The sequence below is a fragment of the Peromyscus leucopus genome, chromosome 16_21, assembly GCF_004664715.2.
Source record: "Peromyscus leucopus breed LL Stock chromosome 16_21, UCI_PerLeu_2.1, whole genome shotgun sequence".
In the NCBI taxonomy this organism is placed as follows: domain Eukaryota; kingdom Metazoa; phylum Chordata; class Mammalia; order Rodentia; family Cricetidae; genus Peromyscus; species Peromyscus leucopus.
Window position 1 is genome coordinate 33301921 of NC_051084.1, and position 14502 is coordinate 33316422.

General features: G+C 51.6%; 1 protein-coding gene across 1 annotated transcript in view; it reads right to left on the reverse strand.

Annotated features, from left to right (window-relative positions):
- The window catches only part of Edar (ectodysplasin A receptor), a 29558-nt gene extending 15866 nt beyond the window's left edge, over positions 1–13692 (reverse strand). The window contains exons 1-4 of the mRNA XM_028892439.2: positions 13475–13692; positions 12766–12888; positions 11910–12091; positions 4546–4631 (exon numbers count right to left, since the gene is read on the reverse strand). Coding sequence (XP_028748272.2) covers positions 4546–4631; positions 11910–12091; positions 12766–12888; positions 13475–13561 — 478 coding nt within the window. The 5' untranslated portion in view covers positions 13562–13692. The remainder of the gene's footprint in view (positions 1–4545; positions 4632–11909; positions 12092–12765; positions 12889–13474) is intronic.
- Positions 13693–14502: the final 810 nt, after the last annotated feature.

Here is a 14502-nt window from a genome sequence, read left to right on the forward strand (position 1 = left end):
ACACACACACACACACACACACACACACACTCTCACTCAGAGAGACAGAGAAACAGGTGACAGGGCTGGTCCTGCCACCACACAGTACTTCTATTGCATTATGTCCTTGTCTCTCTAACCACTCTGTCCCAGAGGAGCTCTTGGAAGTGCAGGGCTGCCGTTGTGTGGCTCAGCCTGCTGCCCGCTGCACTGGGATATTTCACTAGCACCGAAGTGGGTATTTCCCACACCCTGTGCACATTAGTCTCACCTGTCCTCACAGAGATCTTGTGACGCAAGACCTTAGAGGAAACTGCGGTACGGAGAATGAGATCACTTTCCTAGGGAAAGTGGAAACTCACAGTGGAAGCCAAGTGGGCTGCACACCCTCCTCCATCCCTGAGATCCCGCCTCCAAACTCTGACCAATGGTCATCACTGCACAGGCCCCTCTACTCAGCTGTCCGGGTAGCTGCGTTCTCAGGATGACGTGGAAGAGAGGAAATCATAGACAGAGCTCCTTGCTCAAGTGCATCTTGCTCTTTGGTTTATGGAAAAGCAAATCGAAGGGCTTTGGTGTCCCTTCGGTCTGACATGGATTTGCCAGCGCCCCACGGCAGCAGATATCGAAGGAGGCTGAGGCCTGAGGCTCTCCCCGTGGGCTGCTGCTGGCAGGAGGGGAGGGGATGTTGCTTCAAGGGCCTCGGGAAGAGGTTGCTGGGTGCCAGTGGTGGTGTAGGGAAGACTGCCAGCTGCATCTGGTTAGTGTTTCCCGTTTCAGTGTCCACATACTGTCAACCCCAGTGTGTGCAGGTATTGTCTCAATTATACGGTAGAGAGAGCAGAAACAGAAGCGGCTCCCAGGGTACCATTGCCTCATGCGTTGATGGTGATGATGGTCAGCCTGGAGGCAGGACCGACCTGGAGCCCAGCATCTTGGCTGTCCAGGAACAGGAACATTTAATTTTACTTTATAAGTAAACTCGTGTCACTTTCTCATGCCTCCCGAGGGTCCCTTGATGGTCTGTGTGACAGCAGCAGAGCAGGACTCTAAGGACATGTTTATGAGAGCACTTGGTGAGCATTAATGCGCCCTGGCTGTGCAAAAGTCTGTTGGTAGACACCACTGAGTACAGCCTGGCCGGGATGGAAACAGAGCTCCATGCGGCTGGATAAATACTCTAACAAAGGCAGAAATGGCCTGGAGCTGGGGACCTTTAACCTATACCCAAATGTCAGACTTAATAAAAATGTGTTTGGGCCCCCCCAGACCTGCTGAGTCACAGGCAGACCCAGAAACCTGTGCTACCTCAAGCAGTTCGTGGGAATACGATAAGAATCATAGCACATGAACTCCCCTGTTCAGCGCCCAGAGAAGCGGCCAGTTCTTTGAGAATACCAGTGTAGGCTCAGTCACGTGGGGTGAGGGGAGGGGTGGGTACCCTGACCCCCATCCTTCCTGAAGAGGAGACCCTCGCGTTGATTCAGGCATGTAGCTGGACTGGCTGTCCTGCCCCTGGCCATCTGCCTGCTCCAGCTCTCCTGGGCATGTAGCTGCACCACCAGGTGCCCCAGGGTCCCTGACTCAGAGCACCAAGAATGACAACTTGGTACAGCAAGGCCCAGGAAATCCACCCTTCAGGAAGAGGTGCAGCCTAGGCCACCAGCCAGGGACTTCAAGAGCCCAACAAAGATGAGGTTTGGCCAAGTCTCTGGCTTTCCTGGGGTGGGGCTGTGGACAACAATACTGAGCATATGGGTCTCCTAATTTCACAGGGCTGTCGTTAGAGGTGCTCTTTCCAATCACAATGCATCCTGGGTAACACAGTCTCCAAACTGAGGCCAGAGTAGAGAAGGGCAGAGTGGAGTTGTTTGACGTTCTGAAGGAGGCTCTGGCCAGTCAGTGCTCCATCTACCACATCTGTCTCAGACAAGCTTCTGGGCTGGGCAAACAGATGCCTGGAGACTGGCTTGAAAGGACTCCAGTGGGAGCTGAACTGGCCCCAGAGCCAAGACTGGATTATAAGAACCCACACTGAAGCCTTCCTGGGATCTAGCTGTCAGTTACGCGATTAAAGAGTAGAGAGATGGAGGGGATCCTTTGTTTCTGGTTTGTTTTTTAATCTCTAGGAGCCAGGGACTTGGCTTGCTTTTCCCCAGGTTGGATGCATACGGTTGGCTCTTCTGACTGCCCAGGCAATAAGGGAAGGGCATGTATGTGTGTGAGGGTCCCTGAAGGGAGCTTCCTCCCTCCCAGGTTCCTTAGCTAAAGAACTTTTTCTGATAGGTGGTGTGGTCCTGATATCTTCCCCTCAGGTGAGAACCTCATCGCAGAATCATCTGGCATTTAATCCACGTTTCTATCCATTTCCCTACAGAAGACACATTAGCAATGGCAGCTGACTTCACCACAGGCCAGGCTGGCAGCCAGGAGCCCCAGGCCTCCTCCAATTTGTAAATTAATTAGCATATGACAGGTAGGAAGTTCAGTTTTAAACACATGCAAATCTATTCCAATTGCCAACCTATTTGGAATGCAGAGAATGGCCTGGCCCTCTGATTCCCTAACTTCTAGCATCCCTGCTTCCAGGCATCCTGCCTAGTCACATAATCGCTTTGTGGGGCCTCACCAGCAGGGAGGTGACATTCTTCCATTCCTATCACCTGACCTTTTAAGGAGGAGGTCCCTATTACATTCTCCTTGAAGGTACAATTGTGACATGAGGGTGGATGGGCCTCATCCCTGGCTGGTTCCAGGAACGGGCTTCCCTTCTTTTTTTCCCTTCTGGTAGATGATGAGGCTAGCCTCCTTCTAGCTTTCCCTCATCTTCCCTCCATAGCAGGTCTGGGTGGTCCCCAAACACACTTTTAGTAAGTTTGACATTTGGATGCCGGCTAAGGGCCCCGGCTTCAGAACATTTCTACATTTATTAGACCATGCCGCCAAGTCCAAGAAACCATCCATTAGAGTCCTCTGAAACAGAGGGAGGGCCCTTCTCCACAAATGAAAGATGGACCATAAGGAGACCAGAAAAGCAGCAGCCATGGAAGGTTATAAACCCGTGAGGCTAATAGTTGTAGTTTTTGGAAGCGATTTCATTTCTTGATAACTTATGAATATTTCTACATTTCTCATGGCCTCCTGAAATTTTATGTATACATGAGAACTTAAGATTGTCTAGCACTTTATAGTATTTTCCAAAAATCTTTGTGTCTGTGATCCCCTTAGCTTTCCTAGTGGTCCCAGAAGCTGAGTGGATCACGTCTTGGGATCTCTCTCTGTGAGACAGAAGGTGTAACCGAGTGACTCCTCAGCGGTGCTGCTGGCCGGCCTGCGTGACAACCTTAATGTCTGGCTCACAAACTCACCCACAGCAAAGCCAATACTTTGTTTATTCCTTTGTTGTGTTGGTCTTTTTCAAAAAGATTTTATTTTTATTAATCTGTGTGTGTGTGTGTGTGTGTGTGTGTGTGTGTGTGTGTGTGTCCTAGATGCCCTGATCCCTGAGCTGCATGGTTGTTAACCCCCTGAGGTGGGTACTGGGAACTGAACTGCAGTCCTTTGCAAGAGAAACAATGGCTGCTGATGGCCGACTGTCTCCATGTCTAGCCACTGCTGTGCTAATCTTCTCTGGGTGCTGGAACTGGCTTCATTCTGCACCAGTAGTAGAAGACATCAGTGTTGGACTAATGGGGCCCTGTGGTGAGGCAATATTATAATTTTTTTTTTTTAACACTCTAAGAGACTAGAACTTTTGCTGGACCTCATAGTCAAGAATTAATAATACACCGCGAGGTCACTCAGGACTTAAGAATGCTGTCCCACTGTGTGCTCAGCCTGTTTGTTTGATCTGCTTTAAAGAGAACGATGTAACAGCCAACCTTCCTATGTCCTGGATTTCCCTCAAAATCAACATTTACAATCTAAGACAACGCATGGCTGTGCTCTTGAGTTGTGCACTCTTATGCCCCTCCCCCAAGAGTAGTGCGTATGTGTGTGCGTGTGCGTGTGTGCTTATGTATGTTATGCTAATAAATGCTGAAAACAGCAAATAGGTTGAAAGCAACCTTACAAAACATATCCACCGTCAATGCTGGCTACAACATGGATAGAGGTTGATAAGTCTATTTGCAGTGACATTCACAGTAATGTTTGTTACTTGGGGGCAGTTGGAGTCAGGGACTCAATCCTTTGTAAAACCTCTGTTAACGGTTTCTGTACAGTTTCCCTCATCCCTTCCCCAGGTGGTGGTTTCTGTGCTATTCACAGACAGTCACACATACAGGCACAGGGACAGACAGAGTCATAAGACAGCCTGTGGGCAGGCACAGATTCAGACTCATCCGACAGACAGACAGACAGACAGACAGACAGACAGGAGATGATGGAAGACCCATGGAGAGGAACAGGATTTGGATCCGAGCTTGCTCTTGGTAAGATTACTCCAAGGGGAAGAACTTTGACTTCCTTTCCCTAATGCAACCCTGCGCACATTTCGGGCCCCGAGAGGCCATCACTAATGCGTTTAAACGAGACAGCGGTTCTGTCCAAGGGCAGAGCACTCACATTCCTTGGTGTTGGGAGGTGCCAAGAGGCAGGAGTAGCAGACCATGCCGTAGATGTTCCTGGGTCTGTTTTCCAGCATGTAGTAGCTGCAGGAGACAAGATGAGACAGAGAAAAGGCCGATGAGTGAGAGATACCGCACAGGTACAACCCGGATGTTACTAGACCGTGGCTGAAGCCCGGTATGAGATGGCTGGGTGGGAACTGAGGACCTGAGAGAACAATAGCTCTCCCTGAGTTCCTTAGAGGGGATGTTTAGCATGTCCTGAAGTAGAACATTCTTTTTCCCAGGACTGGGATGATTTGGGGCCTGACTTTACATGGCCTTCTCTCTTTGTTCCTTTCCTGCGGGGGTTGTTGGTGTTGTTGTTGTTGTTGTTGTTGGTGGTGGTGGTGTGTGTGTGTGTGTGTGTGTGTGTGTGTGTGTGTGTGTGTGTGATTACTACCTGTCTTGAACTCTTTCACCAGAAGCGCCCATGTTTCACCACGTGTGGGCACTGGTGTCTCTCTCTTTTCACGGGCACCCTTCTCAGAGCCCATAGCTTGGTGAGGTTGTTGGCAAGATCCCTGTCTGTCTCTGGGACCCTTGGGACCCCTCAGCGGCTGGGTGGGTGACAGTGCCAGAGACAGGGCACAGCTCCACTGGTCACCCAGGGCAGTTGCAGGTAGCCTGGAGGACGACCCAGAGTGGAGCCAGGTCCTGCTACAGCTAATTGCCGCAGGTTAAAGACGCCTGTGTGACTATTGAGTAAGTCTGCGGTTGCACTCACAGGAAAGGGGGAATCGCTGGGAGTGACACTGTTTCAAGTCCTTTTCACCCTAACAAAGCTCCTGCTACTACCCCCGCCCCGCCCCTTAAAGGATCCAGCCCTCAACAGCAGCCATTCCCCTGCCGTAGTGCCACAGGTGGGGAATGGGAAGGGAGGGGAATTCTTTCACCTTTTGGCTCATTCCTTGGTGTGAGCCTCTTTCCATAAACAAACATTGTGGGGTGGATCATGAGGTCGTTTATCATACTATGAGAGGTCTAATCAAATAAAGTGAGCCGGAGTCCGTCTGTCCGTGCTTCCTCGCTTCCCTTTGTGATAACTCAAGAGATGAAAAACTCTCCCTGCTGGTGGATCCACCTGCAACTGTTTCCTAACTTCTTTCTCATTAGCCCTCCTGATGGCTGTGGGTGGTAAGATGAGGCAGGAGGGCGGGCTGGAAGACTCTGGACCCCAGCCTGCCTGAGCTTGGACCATTACCAGTAACATCAGGGTAGTAATGGCTGGCCCTTACTCAAAGCCTTTTATCCTCAGATCCCCGTGTATCTTGTAAACATTAATTAACCAATCTCAAAAACACCCCTCGGAGAAGCCGCAACAGTTTAACTGTCAAGCCTTCTGGGAAAAGCTCCCAAATGCACCCGCTGGTCCCCTAAGAAGCCATCTTTGTTAGTGAAGTAAGGAGCTACAGAGGGATCAGTGGTGGAGCTACCCAGCAGGGGGCAGGTGGCCTCAACTTGCTTGGGTCAGTTCTGCTTGAAGCTTTCCTTTTTTTTTTTTTTTTCTTTCTGGTTTTTCGAGACAGGGTTTTTCTGTGTAGCTTTGGAGCCTGTCCTGGAACTCACTCTGTAGCCCAGGCTGGCCTCGAACTCACAGAGATCCGCCTGCCTCTGCCTCCCGAGTGCTGGGATTAAAGACGTGTGCTGCCACCACTGCCCGGCTTGAAGCTTTCTAACATCTTACTCCCAAGTCCACACTTTTTTTCTCCCATCCTGCTAAGACCGGGTGCTGAAGGCCAATGAGGGTAAACCTCGCTCAGACCTCTTGCCAGGTACTGAGGAAGGAGAGTTGTTGGAAATTATTGGCTAGACAAGTTAATGAATGTCGTTATATTCTGCTCCACAGTTCCAAGTTCTGAGAAGGAAGAAAGTTCCAAAGGTATTTGGGGATGCCGCCCATCCCCCTTTGGAAGCAGCAGAGCCACAGACTTGTCTGTCCTGGTTATGTTTGCCTGTCGGGCTCTGCCACAGGTCAGGCTGGCTCCAAAGTCACACACAGAAGGGTGTGTGTGTGGACCACTGGGGCCTTGGGACCTGCTACACACTGAAGACCTGGGTATTTAGCACCTGGGAATGGGCTGCTGGCTGCTCTGTCCAGGGTTCCCATCTGGCATGCAGGCAGGCACTTTCTGCGTAGACTGACCACTCCCATCTGGGTGTCTCTCTCTGATTCTCACAGGGGGTGTGAATGTTGTTTACAACTCCACGCTCCTGCCTTGGCCCTGACTGTGCACTTGATCGAGCTGTACAAAGTAACTGAATGAAGAAGTACTACTGAAAAGGTGTAAAAAAGAACAGTTTGTTTGTTTTTATCTTACGTGTATGAGTCTTGGGTTTGCATGTTTTGTTTATATACTACATACATGACTGGTGCCACTGGTGGTCAGAAGAGGGTGTCATATCCCGTAAGACTGGAGTTACAGAGAGTTTGCCATGTAGGTGTTGGGAATCAAATCCAGCTCCTTTAGAAGGGCAGCCAGTGCTCTTCATTGCTGAACCATCTCTCAAGCCCTGCTTTAAAGATGGGTTAGTCTAGGAAGCTGTTTAGAAGTTGCATGGCCTACCTGGCACACGTGTCAAATGCCTTCAGATAAGAAACTACCTTGTTCTAGCATGTACTGCTGCAAGAATATTTATGTCTGTGTTTTGTTATGTGTGTGTTCCCGTGTGTATGTGCAGGCTTGCATGCGGTGCACACGCACTTGGGTGTGCAAATGTATGGAGCCCAGAGGTCAGTGTCTTGTACCTTAGTTAATTTGCTCTCTGCCTTATTGGTAAAGACGGGGGGTCTCTCACTGAGCCTGGTGCTCATTGGTTCAACTAGGTGGACTGGTGAGCTCCGGGGATCCCCTTGTCTTTGTGATGCCTGTCGCCACTTCTGGCCTTTATGTGGATGTTGGGGATCTGAATCCAGATCTTCATGCCTCTACAGCAGACACTGACAGAGCCATCCTTCCAGTCCAGAGAACAGTTTTAAATGTAGGGTTTTCTTCCAGGACTAACCTAACCTAACCTCAGAGTTTATACTTGGAGTCCTGCATATAGCTGGGTGGAGAATGCTGGCCTGTCTTCTTCCATCTGAAGCAAAGTGCTCATTTAGGCATCTGTGGTCCAGCTAGCGTCAAGACCATCTATCTTTCTGCAAAGATGCAATCCCTTACTCTTTGATCCATATTTTGATTTTTCTCTGCAAAAGTTCCTGGGCTTACCATGAGGTTGTATTCTGGTAAGTTCGTTGTACGTTAAAGAAATCGTTAAATAGAAAATGCATTCCATACACTCAACCCCACGCTAGCTGGCGGGGCTGCTTGCAGCGTGCTCAGAACATGCACGGTTTGCCTATAGTTGGGCTGCATCGTCTAACACAAAGCTTGCTTTGTAATAAAGCTTGTCTCATGCAGCGCTCTGGAAGTGGAAGACAGTGATGCATGGGGGCTTGCCATTAACTGAGCTAATCCGAATTGAAGTGATGTTTCTCTTTTGTGAGTAGAAACATCATAATGGAGAAAAATGCTAAGCTGAGCCACTGACAGCTGGGGACATCCTGAAGGATTCTCTCCTTCTCTCTTCTGTTCTTCCTGGCCTAAGCTGTCTAGCTCGGGGCAAAATTCAGTTTAAACAAGGATTCGAGAGTCTTCTCTTCAGACTGACTTCCTCTAAGTCAGTAGGAATTGCTTTCCCCAGCAGATTCCCCTTTCCGGGGACCTAGGCTTGCGGTGGATGCTCTGGGTCCTGAGATGCTCGTGGACCTGCAGAAATCTGTGACCTGCAGAGTCCTTTCTCCAGTCTCCCGTGTAAAGGCAGTGGCCGGTGCAGAGCTGGCTGCAGCAGCTACCCAGGGGCAGGGGATGCCAGAGCGGGGGAGGTTATGAAATCTCGCCCCTTCCCTCTTGCCTCCTTCTCCCTGCCTCCTGTCGTCTCCCACACAGACCTTTCCCGACAGGAAAGCCCCATGCGCTGCTATTGTTCGGTGAGTGTCTGGGCCACATGTGCGTACAGAACTGAGAAGGGGAGCCAGCACCTGCCAAACCACAGGCAGAGGAGAGGGCCAGCCCGCAGCCTTAAAAAGACAAACACCAGGGAAATCTACATCCTGGCTCATAACCACAGGGGTTCATGGAGCTAATCGGTCCAGCCTGCCAAAATGCCCGATAGTCCTCTGTGCCAGCATGAGAGAGCCTGGTTGTGTTCTGTCAGTTTTAGGGCGTGTAACAGGAAGTGGGTCCTGCCCCTATGGAGCTTGGGTAGTAGTTCTAAGGTCGCAGTCCTTGGGGACTAGGGGTAAAGTGGAGGCTTTTTGTTCAGTAGCTCCAGGGTCAGGAATGATTGATTTAGCAGCTGTATCTCACTGCAAGCCAAAGGGGGAACTGACTACCCAGTTGCCGCATCTGTGGAGTGATGCGCAGCACCCTGAGATGGGGGTGGACATGTGCCCCTCCCTCGCTCAGTGGGTGCTTCAGCCTCAGTCTGTCCCAAGCGCTGAAGATAAAGTTACTGTTCCACGGAACACAGAGAGAAGTACTCAAGATGTCAGAGCCCAAAACAGGCTTCTGGAACCCACGCGGCCCCACCATTCATTCTACAAAGGGCGTCTGCTTGTAGCCTTCTAGAGGCAGGGGACTCACTACCGTTATTAAACGTCTTTGGAGACTGGATGCTTTCTGGCAAATCCTGGGACCAGGCAAATTGTCTTCATGGCTCTTCCAGCCGGTTCTCAAGTGCTGGCTGGCATCTGCCTTTGAGCAGTGCAGTCACTGCATGGTCCCAGGCTTGTCTAGTTTAGCTGGAAAGTCTCTTCTCTGGGGCTCTAACGGGCTGCATACAGTCACTGTCCCTTTTGGATAATCTGGACAGAACAGCTGCTTCCATGGACCCCTGGTGTGGCACAGTCACTTGAGAGCCAGATGTGTGGGTTGGGGGGCCTCACCACGCACTGGCCCATACTCCCCACACTGTGACGCTGCCTCACGGATCCCATATGGACAGCCCAACCAATGCTCAACACTCACCTTGAGTGTTACACCTCTCCAAGCCTCCACGTGGGAGAGTTTGCTCTGGATGTCCTGCGGCACTGGGTTCTACACATCTGACCTCCACCTGTCTCCCCATCCATCCCCACCAAATGCGTCTTCCCCCTGAACTCTGTGTCTGAACATGTGGCACCACCATCCACACTAGCACAGGGAGGGCAGACACCAATGAGTCTTCTCCACCTTGTGCCTCCAGCTAGCTGGTGGGCGGTCCTTAGACTCTCGTCACCCCCCACCCCCCTACCCCGTCCCCCGCCTCTGTCCCACTCCCCTTGCTCTCCATATTCTTCTTGCTCCCTAGGTTCCAGGCTCTTCCCTACTCAGCCACTTGCCCTGTTGCTATCAAAAGGATCCTGCTGACACTGAGCCCTGCTGCGCCCTTTTCCCTGCCTTGACATTCTGAGTGGGGACCCGCATCAGTTACAAGCGGAGGGCCCAAGTCTTCCGTGCGGGTTGCTAGAACACCTCTACCTGCCTCCACCTGCCTCTAGCGGCTCCACACCTCCAGGCATGAACTCCTTACTGTTCCATGGGAACCAGAGGACCAGGCCCCGTCAGGTGCTTGCCGCCTTCGGGGAAAATAAATAATGCAAAAAATAAATAACGCCTCTGTTACGAGGCTGGAAACAGGTTTACACAGAAGGTTCCTTCCCTCCAAAGGAAGCATGATGGGATGGGTGTGTCTGACACAGGGGCCCCCAGGCATTCTGCGTTTCTTTGTGGGTCACACCTTTGAGCCAAGAAAAAAAAAATCTGAAGCCAATTAATGAATGAATCAATCAAAATCAAATTCTAGGAACTGGGTAAGCTACTAAAGACCAACTCTGTCTACCATCAGATCACACTGAGTGTCCCTCACTCAGAGGCAAACCCAGGGTCTGCACCAACTAGTCCCCTCCATGGTGCTTATGCAGCTGTGTGGGGATACACCTGTTCTGGTTCTAACACTGTTGTTCCTTTTGGGGGAGTCCCACAACACCGTAACCACAACACCTATGCAAGTAGAAAAAGACTTATTTCGGCTCCCCTCCCCACTTACAGCCCTCTGCTTTTGTACACGTCAAAGGATAGGGTTACACGCTGAGGTCCTACTGTTTTATAGATTCACTTGACACATACATTTGAATCATGCTTTGTGCCAGGGACCTGAGCGTTGGATTACCTAGCAAATATTTGAGTCTGTGGCTCAGGAGGTGGCCCGCGCTGAAGACAGAACACCGGGAAACTGCGGTGGGAGTCGTCTGTCACCAGCAGAGAGACAGGTGGTGACAGAAGCTGTGGAATAGTTGTTTCTACAGTGAAACTGAACTCTGTGCGTGCGTGCGTGTGTGCGTGCGTGTCTGTGTCTCTCTCTCTCTGTGTGTGTGTGTGTGTGTGTGTGTGTGTGTGTGTGTGTGTGTGTGTGTGTGGTGAAGACTTATGCTCACTTATGCTTATGTTGGAGATGTCTTTCTGACATTTCTGTACTATGTCTGTCTCATAAGGCAATGTTCACGTCTGGTGTTAGCGCCACTCTCCCCACCCCAGACCCGCTACATCATGGCCATCAGCACCATCTGGTCGACCATCACCTTCACGACCACCATCTCTGTCACCTCCTCCACCCGCACCTGTACCACCACCACCATCTCTTCCATCCCCTCCCCCATCTCCCACCATGCTTTCCCCTCCATCCCGTAGTCTTGCAAAACATGATGTTTTGTGGCCACTAGGGGGAGGCAGCAGCAACCGCTGGGGCTTAAAATTGATTGGGTGTCCAGATAGGAATTTCCTGAGTCCAGGCAGAATTTGCTAATGCATTCTATCAGGAAAACAGAAAGATTTTTTTATCTTTTTGTCTTTCAGATCAGTTACATTCTCACTTTGCGTTTTGAGGGGAAGACCGATATACCCCAGCAGTGTGGGAAGCACAGACATCAGATGCTTTTTACTCACAGCTTTCCCAGCATACTGAACATAATACCTTCCTGTGAACGTTAGGCTTTCTTCTCCCCTCCAAAATGCTTCACATGTATTGTCTCATTGTGAGTGTTTGGCTGGTATGTCTTACCTGGGCAGCCAGGCTACGCCGTGATGATGCATGCCCGGTTATCAGCCACAAATACCGCACCTGAAGGTTGCTGGTCCGTGAGTCGCGACAGGACTCACCATCCTATTATTATCCCCAGCAGAGGGTGACAAAGGGTAGGGCACGACACTTTGTGAAGGCCCTGCTGTGCCTGTGGGGTTCTGCTCTCGGGGGTCCTTGCTCCTCATGGTTCAGCGGTCAGCCCCGCAGCGGCACACTTACCCAGGGAGACAGGGGCCACACTCGGCGTCGTTTTCCATGTCTCCTGGCGTCAGCACGGTGGCCCGGAAGAAGCCCTCACAGTCCTTGTGGCGCCTGCATATCTGGTAACCTCCTTTGGAGAACTTCTCCGCGGGGCAGGGCACGCAGCCATAGTCGTCGTCTTTGGTGCCGTACCCGCAGGACTGGCCGGGGAGGCAGAGGATATGAGGACACATCAGGTGACTACAGAGGCCGGCACAGTGGCATGCCGGCTGGGTCCACCCTCGGCTGCCCATCCTACAGTAATTGCCGTCCGTCCTGATTTCCTTGGCTCTTTCTCTAAGCTTGCTCCCTTCCTCTACCCTCTGAGGCTAAGTGACAGCCTCCTGCCTCAGATGAGGTCCTTCAAATAGGTCCACTGGCTTCCCCCGGGGGTGCCTCACTAGAGGACCAGCCCGGGAGCCTGAGTTTCCTCAGAACGCTGCAAGAACCCCAGATATTTGCCCCACACATTTCTCTGGTGCTTCACAGAGCATGTGTGTTTAGCCTTTCCACAGAAGGGGCTCCCGGCTCTCAGAATTGATGCGCTGTTCCTGGAGAGCATTTCCCCCATACTTCCAATTCAGACTGTCAGCCCAACAAGGCAGGACGGGACGCTTTTGCAAGAATTCAGAATGCCTGAGAAATACGCTGGAGTGTGCACAGCTGGAGAGGGCACAGCTGGAACGTGAACACCTGGGGAGTGCACTGGGCTCTGTAGCTCCTACCACTCAGCCCTGGTGAATACACCTTGGTGACCTCAGTGACAGTTTAGGAGGCTGGTGCGGTGGGCACACCCCCACCTCCCCAGAGCTCAGGGACACAGGCCGGTCCTTACCATGTAGGGCTCCTCCCCTGGCCTGCAGGGAGGACACTGGTGGCACAGCCCGGTAGTCTGGTTGTGGTATTCGTTCTCGCCACAGCTGGATTCCTCTGCCTTGGCTGAGCACATCAGAGACACCTGCCACAGAAAGGGTGCTTGGCCTCCACACCTCCTCAAGGTGTGTGGGGACAGTCCCTGGAGAGCCTGAGGTTGCCCCTCCCCCCGCCCCCTCCCATCCACAGCCATCTTTACAGTCCCTTCCTCTGATCCTGCGGTTCAAACTCATCCTCATTCTAAGCCTGGGGTTCTTTTAAGGCCATGAAGGAGGCGTACCTTCCCTTGAGTCTCTAGACATCTAGGTAATACAGGGGCTGGTCCTTTGGTCTTGTGGTGTCCCAACCCCCACCGCCAGGAGGGACTCAAGGGGGCAGGAACTTCCTGATCTTTTTTAGCTGTGGGCCCATCACACAGGCTAACAACACATCACTGAAAAGCATTGAGAGACATTTCTATCGACAAGCCTGGTGAAGAGAGCGCCCGGTAAATGGTCCAGTTAGAACTGGGGTGCTGTTGTCCCCCTCCTCTCCTGACAGCTGGGTGGAGGAGGCTATAAAGGGCGTGCTGAGGTGGTACAGCTAGTGGGGGTTGAGGCCTGAGGGAAAGGCCCTGCCCTGCAGGTGCTGAAGTCCGTGTACAGTCGGAGCAGGCACTCAGAACAACTTACCACCAGCACCGGAAGCCAGGACATCCACCTGCAGTCCCCCATGTGGGCCATGATCTCCCGGAAGCGCACCTGGAAGACACACTGCATCTGTATCAGGTGTTCCAGCTGCCTTCATCTTCACCGTGTCTCAGTGGATGAAGGTGGTGACTTCCTGCAGACAGCATGGGGAAGGGCACACCCCAAAGAAGGGGGTCTATTCTTTCTCAATCTGGGGGGTCACGACCCCTCTGGGGGTCCAAATATCAGCTATCCTACATATCAGATACTTACATTACGATTCACGACAGTAGCACAATTACAGTTATGAAGTAGCAACGAAATAATTGTAGGGGTCCCCACCACAGGAGGAACCGGATTGAAGGGTCGCCGTATGAAGAAGGTTGAGAACCACCGGAATACTAAGCTAAGCTTCAGGCTGATGACCCTGAAGACGGCTCATGTACCCTCCCCAGCATCACACTATGTCCGAGAAAGACCCCCCCAGAGGGAAGGCTGAGCAAATGGGGTCTGCTGTTAAGCTGGGAGCTGGGGGCTAGCCTTTACCATGCTCTCCACTTTAAAGAGTAGCCGTGTGCAAGCTTTCACTATGAGATGCCCCGGGCTGCCTGTTGAGAGCCGGGACAACAAGGATCTTGGGGTCTAGTCCATCCTCTTTGCTCTCACAGCCCACTGGAAGGGTCTTCCCTTTCTTTGGGAAGTCACTAGAGGGGGTGAGTGAGATAATGCAGTTCAGCCACCTGATTTTTATAATTGAAACGACTGAAGGGCGGAGAGGTTATGTGACTTGTCCAAAGTCATACAACTATTTAAAGTATAGAGCATACCATAGTGCAGGGATTCACATGCTTCCACCAACTGCTGCGGTAGTATGCTGCTCTGTCATAGTGTTGTTACCTGGTCACCTTTTCATTATGAACTGGGACTCGTGTTCCCAGGCCAAGCTATTTTACCTGGGGGTATGAGTATTAATCACCCTACATGTTAGCAAGAGATGATGTGCTCATGGGAACTGCTGGATTCCCCAGGTG